At 42.2% G+C, this 14,659-nt stretch overlaps 2 protein-coding genes across 6 annotated transcripts in view; one reads left to right on the top strand and one right to left on the bottom strand.

The window, feature by feature from the left end:
- The window catches only part of usp13 (ubiquitin specific peptidase 13), a 35,114-nt gene extending 29,781 nt beyond the window's left edge, over positions 1-5,333 (top strand). For both annotated transcript variants that reach the window (XM_010871303.4, XM_010871302.4), the window contains exons 19-21: positions 1,119-1,323; positions 2,240-2,324; positions 2,592-5,333. In XM_010871303.4, coding sequence (XP_010869605.1) covers positions 1,119-1,323; positions 2,240-2,324; positions 2,592-2,688 — 387 coding nt within the window. In that variant the 3' untranslated portion in view covers positions 2,689-5,333. The remainder of the gene's footprint in view (positions 1-1,118; positions 1,324-2,239; positions 2,325-2,591) is intronic.
- Positions 5,334-5,870: 537 nt separating this feature from the next.
- pex5la (peroxisomal biogenesis factor 5-like a) overlaps positions 5,871-14,659 on the bottom strand; it is an 88,557-nt gene continuing 79,768 nt past the window's right edge. For 3 of the 4 annotated variants that reach the window (XM_029121369.2, XM_029121370.2, XM_029121371.2), the window contains 3 exons: positions 13,165-13,327; positions 10,588-10,745; positions 5,871-10,278 (listed from right to left, as the gene is read on the bottom strand). In XM_029121369.2, coding sequence (XP_028977202.1) covers positions 10,077-10,278; positions 10,588-10,745; positions 13,165-13,327 — 523 coding nt within the window. In that variant the 3' untranslated portion in view covers positions 5,871-10,076. Of the gene's footprint in view, positions 10,279-10,587; positions 10,746-13,135; positions 13,328-14,659 lie in introns of all 4 variants that reach the window. The other variant, XM_029121372.2, reaches the window with a different exon arrangement.

Below are 14,659 nucleotides of genomic sequence, written 5' to 3'. Positions count from 1 at the left end.
ACATTTGATAATAGTAATGCCACTTTTAAAAATCTCTATCAGCACTGTTTCCCTGTCAGCATAAAGAATATGTTCTGTGAAAACAGAACCCCTGATTTCTTTGTTTACCCCCCGAACATCTCGGTTCAGGATTTTCTCTTACAAAAAAAAGCCCAAGATCCTCATGGGTAAAGGAGGTGTGTAAAATGCAGAAGGGTTCTCTCGGTTGTTTAATAATAGCCAATCAACTGACAGTAAACATACAGGAAGTGTTTTACCTCATTGGGTTGCCTAGACAGCTTCAGATGTTTCTCCCCACATGCTCTCGGCACTGGCATCTGCCATGAATGAATCACACCTCTATTTTGGATTAAGGGCTAAATGAGGGAATCGGCCACACGTGGGTGAAGGAGAGCCACGTTTTAATATTAACCCATCAAAAAAATGTACACAGTTGACATAACCAACATAAATTCCATATGAATAATGTAAGTGCTTTTCTCATGCCAACCCTGTTACATTTTTTTTCATGTGGTCGAACATGTTATATGCTGTTCCTGCTCAATTAGGAAGTTAGAAGTTAACCAGGAAGCTAGCCAAACCAACTACCATAGCTAGCAGACAGGAGCAGACTGGTCCCTTGGAGCTATTTAAGATGTACCCACTAAATAAGGAGCTCTGGATGTTAGTTGCTCTGGCTAAATAACCACAATGAAGACTGAACTTGTTGAAGCTGAACATTTTTAGCCCTAACCAACTCAACAGATTAATCTATTCAGGGTCTGTATAATTATTTAACATTTTAAATCAGATGGGCTAGCGGTGGAATAGTTAAAATACATGGAACCCTGTTCATAACAGAAGGTTAGAAATGTTACATGCTCTGAATATATTAGGCGTAGGTAGAAGATAATGAACACTAAAATGTAAACACTATATAATTAAGTTAATAGCTTTGCTATACACGGATACACACCAAAGAAACAGTGAAGAAACAAACATTACGTGAACAAAGACACTGATAAACGGGTAGAGTGAACTGTGTTTTTCAGAGGGATTTACTGAAGTCCACCTGTCCAAGAACCAGGAAGTACTACCAGTAAACAGGGGTTCTGAATAATGACCTTGTTTTTCTCCAGAACAACAACCTGGAGCGTGCGCTGGACTGGATCTTCACCCACCCCGAGAGGGAGGAGGATGAGGAGACCAGCGACGCACTGTCTGACATGGCCGACACCACAGAGCCCAACGACAACGTCTTCTCCAACGCTAACACGAACAGCGATTCCACCCTGTCCCCAGACCAGGACCCCTCAGGACCCCGTGTCAAAGATGGACCTGGACGTGAGTGATGAGACTGATTTAGTCTGAGCTTCTCCTTACCAATCCTAACCATAAACATTACGAACAAAACGACAGACAGAAATTAGAAAAAGGACTCGAATTGCGCACAAATTGTTCAGATGTTCTGCTGGGAAACCTTGGGTCCTGCCATTCATGTGGATGTTACTTTGACACGTACCACCTACCTAAGCATTGTTGCAGACCATGTGAACCCTTGCATGGCAACGGTATTCCCTGATGGCATTGGTCTCTTTCAGCAGGATAATGCGCCCTGCCACTAAGCAAAAATGTTTCAGGAATAGTTTGAGGAACACAACGAGTTCAAGTTGTTAACTTGGCCTCCAAATTCCCCAGATCTCAATCCAGTCGAGCATCTGTGGGATGTGCAAACAAGTCCGATTTCACGGAGGCCCCACCTCGCAACTTTCTGGACCTCGCAACTTACTGCTGCTTACGTCTTGGTGCCAGATACCACAGCACACCTTCAGAGGTCTAGTGGAGTCCATGCCTTGTCTGGTCAGGGCTGTTTTGGCGGCAAAAGGGAGACCTACACAATATTAGACAGGTGGTCATAATGTAATGGCTGATCATTGTACTTTTGATTTTCAAATAAGGGAGTGGCTTTGTCTGGAGAAAAGTTAGATTTTCAACTTCCATGTGGAAGTCATGAACCAAAGTTTGGCAAAGTACCGAAAGCATGCTTTCAAGGTGAGAAAGATGTGCCCTGCTTCAATGGATAGAATCAGAGGGGGACTAGATGGATGATGATACTGAATTGTGTGCCTTACAAGCCTTGGCGATGGATTTCTGCTGATGTTTAGTGCTGTGTTGTGATTGTGCCTTACAAGACTTAACGATGGATTTCTTCTGTTTAGCGCTGTGTGGTGACTGTGCACGACCTCCATTTTCCTTTCAGGTTATGAACTTTTTGCCTTCATCAGTCACATGGGAGCATCCACGATGTCTGGTCATTATATTTGCCACGTAAAAAAAGAAGGAAGGTAAGTCTATCATGAGTCCACCAGCCACTGCACTGAATGTTGTTGATCTTGTTCTGGCATATCCTGATTGAACTGATCAATCATGATACATTTGACTAGTTAAATTAGGTTTGCTAGTAAAAAATGTGTTGATGGCTGTCACAGGCCACATTTGGAATCACTGCGCCAACACATGGACTATATTATTTTGTAATTGGTATTCTGTAATGTAGCATTTAGAAGAAGGTTTTAACCTGTTAACTCTTCTATTTTTACCCCCAACGTCAGATGGGTGATCTTCAATGACCACAAAGTGTGTTTGTCAGAACGTCCTCCAAAAGACTTGGGATACATTTACTTTTATCGTCGGCTGTCTAGCAGATAGATGCAACTCTGCCTCTCCACCCTCTGACCTTAGCGAACCACAGCCTCACAACCCAGGGACAGGAAGAGAAAACATACCCCAGACCAGCCAAATTGCAAGAGGAACCCCTCACCTCTTCGGAGTTACTCAACAGCAACATCAGTGTATGTCAATACCGAAAGAATGATCAAAAAAGGGAAAGCGACGTCCTTTTAGTATGCTTCGGTGATTACGGTGTTATTTGTTTTTAGTGTTTGTACAGAGGAATGTGTGCAATGTCAGCCATTATAGTGCTCCACCCCTAATTGTATCAGCCTACCAGAACGTCTTCATCTCCTGTGCCAGTTGTATTGGTGTCAGTGGGGTCCTGAAGCGACCACGCGTCTCTGCAAGCCCTGAAAACTCGCTCAACCAAAATGTGACAAAAGACATGACAGTTCTCCTGAGCTTTGCATACAGTACGGGGCGTTGGAGAATCAGCAACCTTTAAGATGTTATGCAGGATCGAAAGTGATGGCATTGAATGGAGAGAAACGCCTGCATAGGCTAGTTTCAGAATAGGGAAAAACATTTCAAAAACAGTGCTTCACTGTGTTCGGCACTGAGTACATTAATATGTAAAATCATTGTTGGAAAATCCAATGCCATGTGATGATTGTGTAATTGGCTTTCTGTCTGGTTTTAACTAGCATGTGGCAGATTATTTTTCTGAGTTTATGAGAATCAAGTCTTTTTCGGCATATTGACAATCGGACGATTTATTTCAGTTCCCTGGAGAACAGGTTTTTCTTTAAATCTGAAAGCACTTTTTGAGATGGGTTAATAATAGTAAGAGAACATGATTAAAAAATATATAAGTTATCATGGAACATATAACCTAAACTGATATTACTGGCATTTCCAGATTATTATAGAAGCCAATAACCGACTGTAATTTCAGCTATACATTTTGCTATAATATTTCCTCAGATTTTTCAGATTCATTGGAGACTTATAGTCTGGAAGCATTGGATAAAAGACCACCAGTTTTTTCATAATACTGTATTTATAAATAAATGGCTATTGACTACGGCAATCTAACGAGAGACTGGTTGGTATTTGGTTGCTCGCCTAATATATGTATATAATATAATTTCATTTTGTGGAAGGACAGACAACATACTATCTCCTGAGGTAAATGTTTGCTCATTATGGTAGCCCTCAATCTCTGAATGTTACCGTATATTTCTATTCATATTTGATACACCACTAACTTTTTAATGCAGAATGTATGCATTCAAACACCACCATCCGTGTTTTGGTATTACAGCAATACGCACTGGGACATTGATGTCATCTCTTGGGTGCAGACTGTACTGTACAATGTGTTCTCGTACTTTCAAGACGTAGGGCACAGCTGCATTTAACCCTGATGGTGCTCACCGCAACTGAAACCTCTCTGTTGCTTTGACGTTATAAATGAAACGCATATCAACACAACTGGCCCTACTGGCAAATATTTGTGTGTGTGTGTGTGTGTGAATGTACTGTATTCCCCATTTTATTCAAACACACTCTGCTTGTGTACACCTGCTCTGATTTTTGTGTCCAGCAGTCACACCTTTGAGTGAATGCATGTGTACGTTTTGTCCTTAAGAGCCTACTCTTACAGGAAGAGTTTGTCTGATGACGCTGTGGAATCCCCAGCTGCAGTGTTGCCTAGAGTTCAATGTATGCTTAGTAGTTACATATCGACAAGGAGATGTTGCTTATCAATACCCTTCTAACTAGTTTTCCCTCATTTGACTAGTTTTCCCTCACTGTTCAATCAAACAGGTTTTCCTGGAAACCTTGCGTCGTAATAATGCACTTTTGGTTTTGGTGTGAGGGAAAGTGTTGTAGGACACACGCTAACATACTTTTTGCCACAGGGTGAATCGTGTTTTTGGACCATTGGAAAACCCATATAATAGTTAGATCTACCTTAAGCCCTTGGTTTCAATGTTCTATGTGAGATAACTGGTCGTATCGGTCCTCCGTGAAACGGGGTTCTGTGCATTCTACATCTATGCATTCTAGTTCTACATATTTATCCTCATCTAGGTTCTTTCCTGTCACTCTGGCTATAGTAAGACTGGTAGATTGTCCTTTTACTGTGGATTGATTTGTATGGAGAATGTCTAGTTCTTTGCTTTCTCAGCTCTTCTTCAATCGGTCTCCTCCAACACACACACACTTTCTCTCTCTTGCTCTCTCTCCATCACACATTCTCTTCATCTCTATCTCTGCCTTTTGAGGTTGTGAAAGGTAATGGTTTGTCTTTTTGTGTCACGCCTGGGTACTGTCAGCATGTGCAGTTGACATTTAGTCATTTGGATTGTACAATTGTACTTCTGTGCGTGATTTTCTTATTTCATTTAAATACCTTTTCAATGGTACTTTACCTGTTTTTACTCACATTTTCTTTGCCTTTTTGCCAGTTTGTGCCATTTGTGTAGTTTTCATTACACAGTTTCCCTGAAGAGATTATTTTAAGTTGACTTTTGTAATGTATTTATCCAAATATTGTTTTATGTAGGATCCAGTATTGTAATGAACTTTGTGAATACCTGTATAACATCATATATGGCACTGGCTACGTACAATTTTTGGATAGTTCAATAAACTACATTTCTTGATGATTTTGACCCTTGTTTAACTGAGTTTGTTAATTGTCATTGAGAAAGTAGTGCAGATTGGTTGTTGTTCCTCATGATGATTTCACATTCAAGTTTCCAATTTTCAGAGAATTGTTTTACTCTGAAAGCTGAGGAAGAGCAGGCCTTAGTGCAGACTTTAAATAATAATAATGGTTTAAATATGCACTCCAAGATCTTCATAAGATCAAAATTCCTAATATAACAGCAAATTTCTAATATGCAAATTTGAAAAATAAAAACATTTGCAGATTGTAATTTCATACACAATAGCTGTCAGGTGGGTGATGTAACTCACCAGAAAACTGACCTATTTTGTCTATTGTGCACTACATTCAGTACTACGGGTTGAAATGATACAAAAGCTCTGGAGACGTTATTAGATAGGAAAGGAGAGCCATAGGAGACTCTTTCCAACGAAACAATGGAATTCACAAAACCTGGTCAAAATGCAGTGGACAATGATACATCTATTCAACAATAAATCTGAAGACACAAACACTTTGAATATATAACAACTGTTTATTTTAAAAGATAGGCTAACTTTCATGTACAGTTTGTTTGAAAGGTGTTAATGCTTGACAAGTGATTATCAGGAGAGTAGTATGCATTTTAAGTACACTATAAAGTATTTCAGTATTTAATTTCTTTAAGTCACTCGTTTGCCTCAAAATATAATTTGCTCAATTCATACCTGTAACGTCGGCTATAGAAATGAACTAGAGTGAACAAGCCTCTTTTATAATGAGTAAGTCCAAAAGGTAAGAATTGATAAAGGTATTGTACATAGGATACAGAGCAACAGTGCCGCCTCTAGCCTTTTGGGGGCCCTAAGCAAAATTTGATTTGGGGCCCCCTCTCCCCTTGTAGTTGGGGGTTGCTTATGCCTAGAACCGGCCCTGCTGAACAACCATCCTCCTCTAGGCCTAATGCCATTGTGCTGACCGCGAAGAGTTGGGGTCTAAGGTTGTTTACATCTGTGAGTTAAAGTTTATACAACTGTCACCAAAGGTTCCAAATCCTTTAGCAAAACAGTTTGCCAAATTTACTGCAATGTACTTGTTATTGTATCTTGTGTACAATATATATTGAATATATAGATAGATAGATATAACAATTTATAACTGTAGCCGATCAAAAGTGCATTGAAGAAATATTGCCAGGTAACATGAATTATGTTTTTATAAAGGGGCAAAGAAAGTACTTAATGGTTTGCAATTCATGCATAAAATCAAAAGGGCATTCAGAATGAAGCTTAGAAGATCTAGCATGCGATCCATCTTGAGTTCTTTTGTTGCATGCTAGGTATAGCTAGGTCCTCACACCTGAGAAGGTAAACAGTTCTAGAAAAGGGACTTTTATCACCAGGCAAAACAAATATAGATTCTACAATACTATAGATTTGTATAAAAAAAAAAAAACATCAACATAACTACATTGTATTTTTTCAAAATGCATAAAGCACAGGCTTACTAGACCATAAGAAATCAGAGTGATTTGAAAGAAATCACAAGGTAGAGGAAATCCCGCTTTCAGCAATGAACTAATTGTAATACCGAATGCTGTGCTGCATGCACACAGTCACGGCAAGAGACACCCAGACAGAGGAAAACGCACGGCAAATCATTCTCTTTGGAATTAATCAAAACCGTTCTCACCACTTAGTCACCTGAACTTACTGAGTAGAGTTCATAGTTGCCTTTGCATGAGTCAGTAGCGAGCAGCTGATCGTCAAGGGGCCAAGCAGTTAAAACGTTGCGTTTTAACGTCCTTACATCCAGATTTCCACCGCCATTGTTCGCTGGGTGGGTTTATGGTCGGGGTTATCAAGTGTGGCGTGTGTAAAGGGTAGTGTGTGTAAAGGGTAGTATGTGTAAAGGGTAGTGTGTGTAAAGGGTAGTGTGTGTAAAGGGTAGTGTGTGTAAAGGGTAGCGTGTGTGAAGGGTAGTGTGTGTAAAGGGTAGTGTGTGTAAAGGGTAGTGTGTGTAAAGGGTAGCGTGTGTGAAGGGTAGTGTGTGTAAATGCGCATTATCTAATTTAGGGCATCCGGCCTCCAGACTAAACTAATTAACAAATGCAAACGACGCCGTATCGCGTTGACCCAGTTGGCTTTCGATATTCAACAGTCGCCGACGCGTTTCTGGTCTTCAAAGCTAGACCAAGATGGCAGCCTGTTCGTGGTGGTGCATGTGTGTGCTACGCCTGAGCAGACAACGCCTCTGGCTTCTTAATGTTGGAAACGTAATGACGCAGTGATTGAATGAAGACTTACTGTAACTGATGTCTTTCTCGTCTGGCATTTGCTGCTGGACTTGTTCCAACCCTTTCCCTGAGTGGAAAAATGATCTCCATTGCATTTTCAGACTATTTGAATGTAATGGGTTCAATACAAAAGAACAGAAATGAATCAGTTTTTCAGTGTTGCCAACAAGGGAACCCTTCCTTCAATAAGCTTGAGTTTGTGTACAGTGACAGAAAGAGTATGTCTTTGAATTGTACAGGAATTTTCAGCGGACTGCTATAGTAAAACAGGATTCCATTACAGTTGCCCTCCGTAAGCCGGTCTCAACCGAACGTGTCGGTATTAAATGAAACTGACCCCTGTATCATGATGCTATGCCAAAGTACCAAAGACTTGAAGGCCTTGCTAAAGTGAATGGCAGTTTCCTATTTTCTCATCAGCATTTGAATTCTGTGCCCAGCTGACCTTCTTTCCTTGTAAACAATGTCTGCATTTCTGCTGACAAGGTGCCAAAACGTTCCCCAAATGGCAATAAAAGTAAAGGGCGAATTAAAAGTGCTTTCAGTAGAAAAAGCAACAACTTTCCAAAAAGGTTTAGTCTCTTTTTTTCCCCCTCTGACAGAGTCATCTTGGCCTATATGAACAAATCACATCAAAGCGCCATGGCGACGGGTTCTCTGTCACACTGTGATAGCATTCCATCAAAGCAAAGAAAAGTGTTTCCTTTTGAGTCAGGGGAATTATGCAGTTAGAAATGGCAGCATAGAACAACCACCTTTAGCATTGGATCTTTGAATCACACACATTTCCTCGTCCTAACAGCAGGCATGACAGTAAACACGGAAGTGCAATGGCACTGAAGAGTGAATGACAAAAGTAAATGACAGTAAATGACAGTGTCCATCTACAGTATGTCATTTACTTTGTCATGATTCTGTAGCTCTGTTGGTGAGGGCCAATATGGAAAATGTAAGCACTCCCACCTTCAAATAACTCCAGAAATGAGCATCAGTACCATGATGAAAATGTCAACATACTCTCCGTCGCTTGGTGACCTGTGTTTCACCAATGTAAGATTGAATTTCAGAGTAACATCTGTGACGCTTCTAGACCAATAAACCATCAACAGACTAAGCACACTTAAAGGGATAGCGTTTGTTTGATCTTGTAGGAATCTCTTTTTAAAGGGGGGCTAGACCATGGATAGACCATGGGGACAACATACTTCCCCGTTCCGGAGACATCCTGTAAACCCAGTTTTGTTTGCTGGGACATCAGTAAAGCCGATCACCATTACCAGTTTCCCCAATGGTTAAAACATAAGCAAACAACTACTTGTTTTGTCACTGTGAAAACGATGTTAACCCGAACACTGATGTTAGCTAATGGGATGTTATACCCACTCTGAAAGGCCTTTGGGCAGCATTGAACATTACCACTACATAAGCATTACCCCACGTTTTACACAAAGATGCTTTCTTCTAGTAAAGACTGTTTTACCTTGGGGGAATCCATTTTCTAGCACGGTTATGACGCCTTAAAGTCATGTGACAGTTTGAAAGTAATCCCAGAGACATGGCAGATTCAGCAGGAAGACTTTCTGACACGTGAAGTACATTTGCAGCTCTGAGGGCAAAACCAGCGAGGGTGAAGAGAAAATAGGTAAAGAAAGTTAAGTGAACAGCTGAGAACACCAAAAAAACATAAAGGACTAAGAGGATTCCAAATATTCTAGGAAGTCCAAAAACAGAATCTAAAAATGGCACATTGGTTGCCATAAAAATAGTAGAAATAAATATTTTTTTTGTATAGCATGCATTTCGAGTAAGGCTTTACAATCTGTCTTGTGAAAATTTCAGTAAGATATCTGTTAGTTTTTCAAAGTGCAGACTCCAAGAAAGGAAAAATGATTCTAGTTTCAGGCAAGTGCATCTGAATCCATTTAGTAAAATGCTTAAGTTTCCATGCACTATTGTTCCTCCCTAAAAAGAGGATCTATTGATTTGCAGCCTAAAAGTCCCACAGCTAATGGTGTAGTCTTTATTGATAAAAAAAAATCCTTCCTTTAGGTCAGAGTGACAATCCAAACACTCTGAAAAGTAATTAGATGAGGCCTCCGCTCCTGTCAAACCCGAACGCGATTCAACACCAGCATTCTCTGCGCTACTCTCTCTCACGCTCAGTTCCACTCAATAAGTTTGTTTTAATTGCTGTGTTCTCTAAGGCATTAGTTATACAATCTTTGCCCGTCCTTGTGCTCGTCTGGGGAATCACAAATTGCAGTGTAAATCCATTGCGAAATAGTCTCTCCTCTGAGCACATGCAGTAACCCAGAAGACTGCAGAGGTACTTTGGAATAATGAAGACTGGGTAGTTCGTAGTCTGTGCAACAACAAAAAAAAGACCACACACTTTTCACTGACCGGAGAAAACGGCGCTTTTTCCATTTGTACACTTTGGCTTTTCCGAGGGAGCGACCTCGTCAGCATGGCTCACATGTCCAGGTGGAAGGCTTTCATGAGGAGGTCTAGGTCTCCGATGTTGGCTGCCTGGAACAGCTCGGGTTGATCCATCATGGACAGGGCGATCCGCAAGGCGGCCCAAATATTTCCCGACATGAGCTGGTGCGAAAGCTGCCGACTTCGACTCTTCCTCTGCAGACTCAGGGCCGTTAGAAAGTTACTGGCCGCCTCCCTTTGAGACAAGCAGAAGGGGTTAAATGTTAGAAAATACTTGAGTGAGTAGCTGCAAATATGATTATCGACCTTAGAATGAAGGTTCAAATAAATAATTTTAAGTTAAATACTGATCCTTTTAACGTTAGTAGTCCATAAAAGCTTAAGAAGCTGCGTTGTAAAGCCCAATGGTACTCCTGCCTCACCTCAGCCCACTCTGCCGTCTCAACGGCCTCTTCCACAGTGCCCGTTGCCGTTTCAGAAAGCCACAGCCGGTTCAAACCTACCCCACAACCCTCCACCTCCGCCACACCCGCCGCTCACCCACCTGTGCGCCCCCAGGTTGATGCAGCTGATGCCCAGGTTGTAGCGGGACCTGATGAAGCCCGGCTGGAGCTCCAGGGCCCGGGTGTAGGCCTCCACCGCCTCCTCACTCCGGTCTCCGTTAGCCAGTGTGGCCCCCAGGCGGTTCCACAGCAGGTAGTCCTGAAGGGGACAAACAGGAAGCAGGTGTCAACGCTGGGGGGGTGGGCGGGGGGGGGGGGGGCGAAACAGGGGTCTCTGTACGCTGGTTGGTTTTGATGTTTGTTTTCTGACAGTTGTCAGATGGTGTCACAGATTGTGATCCCACTGACTGTCAACTGAGGTGATGCGGTGCATTGGACGATTTGTTCACGATTCGTTGCCTACTTGCTAAATTCATAGCGTGTATGTAGGCTAAGTAATGGGACTTCTGTTGTGCTAATGCTAATTGGACTGGAATAGGAGGTCCAGTCAGAAACTAACTGTCTGATTTGGTAAAGTTTCGCAAGTAAAATAAGGTTCAAGTTGTCTAAAATATTAAGGCATGTTTGAAATCACAACTAAGACCCCACAACAACGTATTTTCAGATGGGATACATACAGTGCCTTTGGAAAGTATTAGGTCCCCTCCACATTTTGTTGGGTTGACTTAAATAATAATAATTTATAATTGACTACATAAGTTTTTTTGCCACCAATCTACACAGCTTACTTCATAAGGACAAAGTGATTTTTTGTTGTTGATATTTGTGCCAATTTATTGAAAATTTAAAATATTTAATGTACATAAGTATCCAGGCCCTTCAAGACCCTTTGCGGTGAAACTTCAAATAGAGCTCAGATGCATAATGTGTCCTTTGATCATCCTTGAGATGTCTGTCTATCGTCCACCTGTGGCAAATTCAATTGATTTGACATGATTTAGAAAGGCACACACAGGTCTCACACTTCACTGTGTATGTCAGTGCAAAAACCAAGCCATGTCCAAGGAACTCTTCACAGACCAATAACAGAATTATGTTGAAGGTATACATTTCTGAAATACTCCATCAATCAGTCCTTCATGGAAGAGCGGCTTGACGGAAGCCAGTCTTGTGTAAAAGGCATATGATAAGCCGCCTGAAGGACACAGCAAATATTCTCTGCTTTGATGGAGACTGGTCGGTATTAAGGGAAGGATGAAGGGAACAAAATACAGATAGGTCCTTGGAGAAAACCTGATCCAGAGCACACAGGACCTCAGACTGGGGTGAATATTAATCTTTCATCACAACAACAACCGGAAGCACACAGCCAAGACAACGCTGGAGTGGCTTCAGGGAAAAGTCTGTGAATGTCCATGAGTGGCCAAGCCAGAGCCCAGATTTGAACCCCATTAACCCTCTGTGGGCAAATCCCCATCGGACTGGACAGACGCGGTCTGCAAGAAAGAATAGAAGAAACTGCCCAAATCCAGGTGTGGAAGACTGGCCTAGGAACCCAAGAAGACACAAAGCTGTGAACACAGCCAAAGGCGTTTCTGCAAAATACTGAATGAAGGGTCTGAATACAGTACCAATCAAAGGTTTGCACACACCTAATCATTCACTTGAATGGGTAGATTTTGGGTAAATGTATCCAACATTTTTACTGGTAGTGTATGAGATACAGAAATATTTAAGTTGATTATTTTAAATAATGCATTTTAAAAAATAGCTGACAATGCGTTTATAGCTGTCATTATGCTGTGTGGACTGATGGCAAAAAAATACATATAAGCAACTCAAAATGAAGCCCACAAGAAGGTGGAGAAGGTGAAGGGCAGATCCACAGACACTATATATGTACCAGATCTTTGCTTGTTGGCATATAAATGACTAATGTAGGTACTGTGGTATGATGGGGCTGATATGCACTGTGGCAAAATCCTTCAAACTCCCGTTGCGAAAACCCCATGAAAACAAGCAACTGCGAAGTTCCAAGGATCCTTTGAGGACGGTTTGGTTACATCACTACACCTGTCCTTCACTCCTTGAATACGTGACTCCCTCCCGGGGACAGAACCACGTATACAGTGGCGAGGCCCTATACGACGCGGCTTCGCATTCGGCTCCAATCCCAGCAGTATGCTATCACTACCTCTTACTGCATTCTGCGGCACGGACCCAGCAAGGGAGAGGGCATTACCAAGTCAAATAGAGAAAGACTGGATTTAGCAGCCAGTGCTTATATGCCCACTGCTGTGGGACAGGGTGAAAAGATAGGGACTTGAGCTGCTCAGAGCAGAGATTATAGTGCTGTGTGTTTGAATCAGGAGTTCATGAGACGGGTTTTCTCGGCTCAAAGCTATCTAGCTCGAGATAGAGCGCTTCAGTGATTTGTGTGACAGCTTGGTGCGCTTCAGTGACTCGGTTTGCATGAAGTCTCCCTGTCTCCGGCAGTCTTTGGGGAGGGTCGCATTTTGGGAATTTGTGACAGTGATCAAGTTGTCTGTTTCAATGTATGTTTATGTGCGTGTGGGTGTGTGTGTGTGTGTGTGTGTGTGTGTAAGATCGTGTGTTTGTCTGCACGTGTGGAGGGGTGAGTGTGATTACAGTGTTTTGTGGTTCCACCCTCCACCTACGTCTGGCCGCACAGACAGGGCAGCGTTGAAGGCCTCCACAGCTTTGTTGAACTCGGCACTGAGATTGTACAGAACACCCAGGCCCGTCTGCAGGTCAGGGTCCGTGACCGCGTTGTGCTGCGCCGCCTCAAGGAACAACTCCTTGACGTCAGCCAGTAGGTTGCTGTGGGCAGACATACATAGCTCAGCCTATGACCACCAGCAAGACTAAGAGCCTATGACCTCCAGCAGGACTAAGAGCCTATGACCACCAGCAGGACTAAGAGCCTATGACCACCAGCAGGACCAAGAGCCTATGACCACCAGCAGGACTGAGAGCCTGTGACCACCAGCAGGACTAAGAACCTATGACCACCAGCAGGACTATGAGCCTATGACCACCAGCAGGACTAAGAACCTATGACCACCAGCAAGACTAAGAGCCTATGACCACCAGCAGGACTAAGAGCCTATGACAACCAGCAGGACTAAGAGCCTATTACCTCCAGCAGGACTTAAAGCCAATGACAACCAGCTGGACTAACAGCCTATGATCACCAGCAGGACCAAGAGCTTACAACCACCAGCAGGACTAAAAGCCTATGACCACCAGCAGGACTTAGAGCCTATGACCACCAACAGGACTAAGAGCCTATGACCACCAGCAGGACTTAAAGCCTATGACAACCAGCAGGACTAACAGCCTATGATCACCAGCAGGACCAAGAGCCTATAATCACCAGCAGGACTTAAAGCCTATGACCACCAGCAGGACTAAGAGGCTATGAGCACCAGCAGGACTAAGAGCCTATGAACACCAGAAGGAATTAGAGCCTACGACCACTAGCAGGACTAAGAGCCTACGACCACCAGCAGGACTAAGAGCCTATGACAACCAGCAGGAATTAGAGCTTATGGATTGATAAATATCTGTTTTTGTAATGGAGATCTTTTTATTACACTGTACAAAATTATTAACGAAACACTTTTGTTTTGGCCCTGTAGAGTGGCCTTTTATTGTGGCCAACCCAAGGCAAACCTGTGCAATAATCATGTTGTCTAATCAGCATCTTGATATGCCACACCTGTGAGTTGGATGGATTATCTCGGCAAAGGAGAAGTGCTCACTAACACAGATTTAGACAGATTTGTGAACAATATTTGATAGAAATAGGCCTTTTGTGTACATAGAGAAAGTCTCAGATCTTTGAGTTCTGCTCATGATAAATGGGGGCAAAAACAAGTGTTGCGTTCATAATTTTGTTCAGTGTATAAACATATGTCATATTTGCTCCTAACTGATCATTTAAATTTTCATTTGATATGAAAAAGTAGGATTTTTAACAAGGAAGAAAATTATATCCTTTTAAGGGGTATATTCTGATAGAAAGTATTCCTTTCTATCAGTATATTAGCAAACATAACCCGTAAACTGTGCTTTGTTAACAAAGAATACATGTGTGAGAGAGAATTTAAGGACATCAAAATGACACCCAGATGTGCTGTGACTGAAAGA

Source organism: Esox lucius, chromosome 8, assembly GCF_011004845.1.
Source record: "Esox lucius isolate fEsoLuc1 chromosome 8, fEsoLuc1.pri, whole genome shotgun sequence".
NCBI classification, from domain to species: domain Eukaryota; kingdom Metazoa; phylum Chordata; class Actinopteri; order Esociformes; family Esocidae; genus Esox; species Esox lucius.
This window is presented reverse-complemented; position numbering and strand designations above follow the sequence as displayed.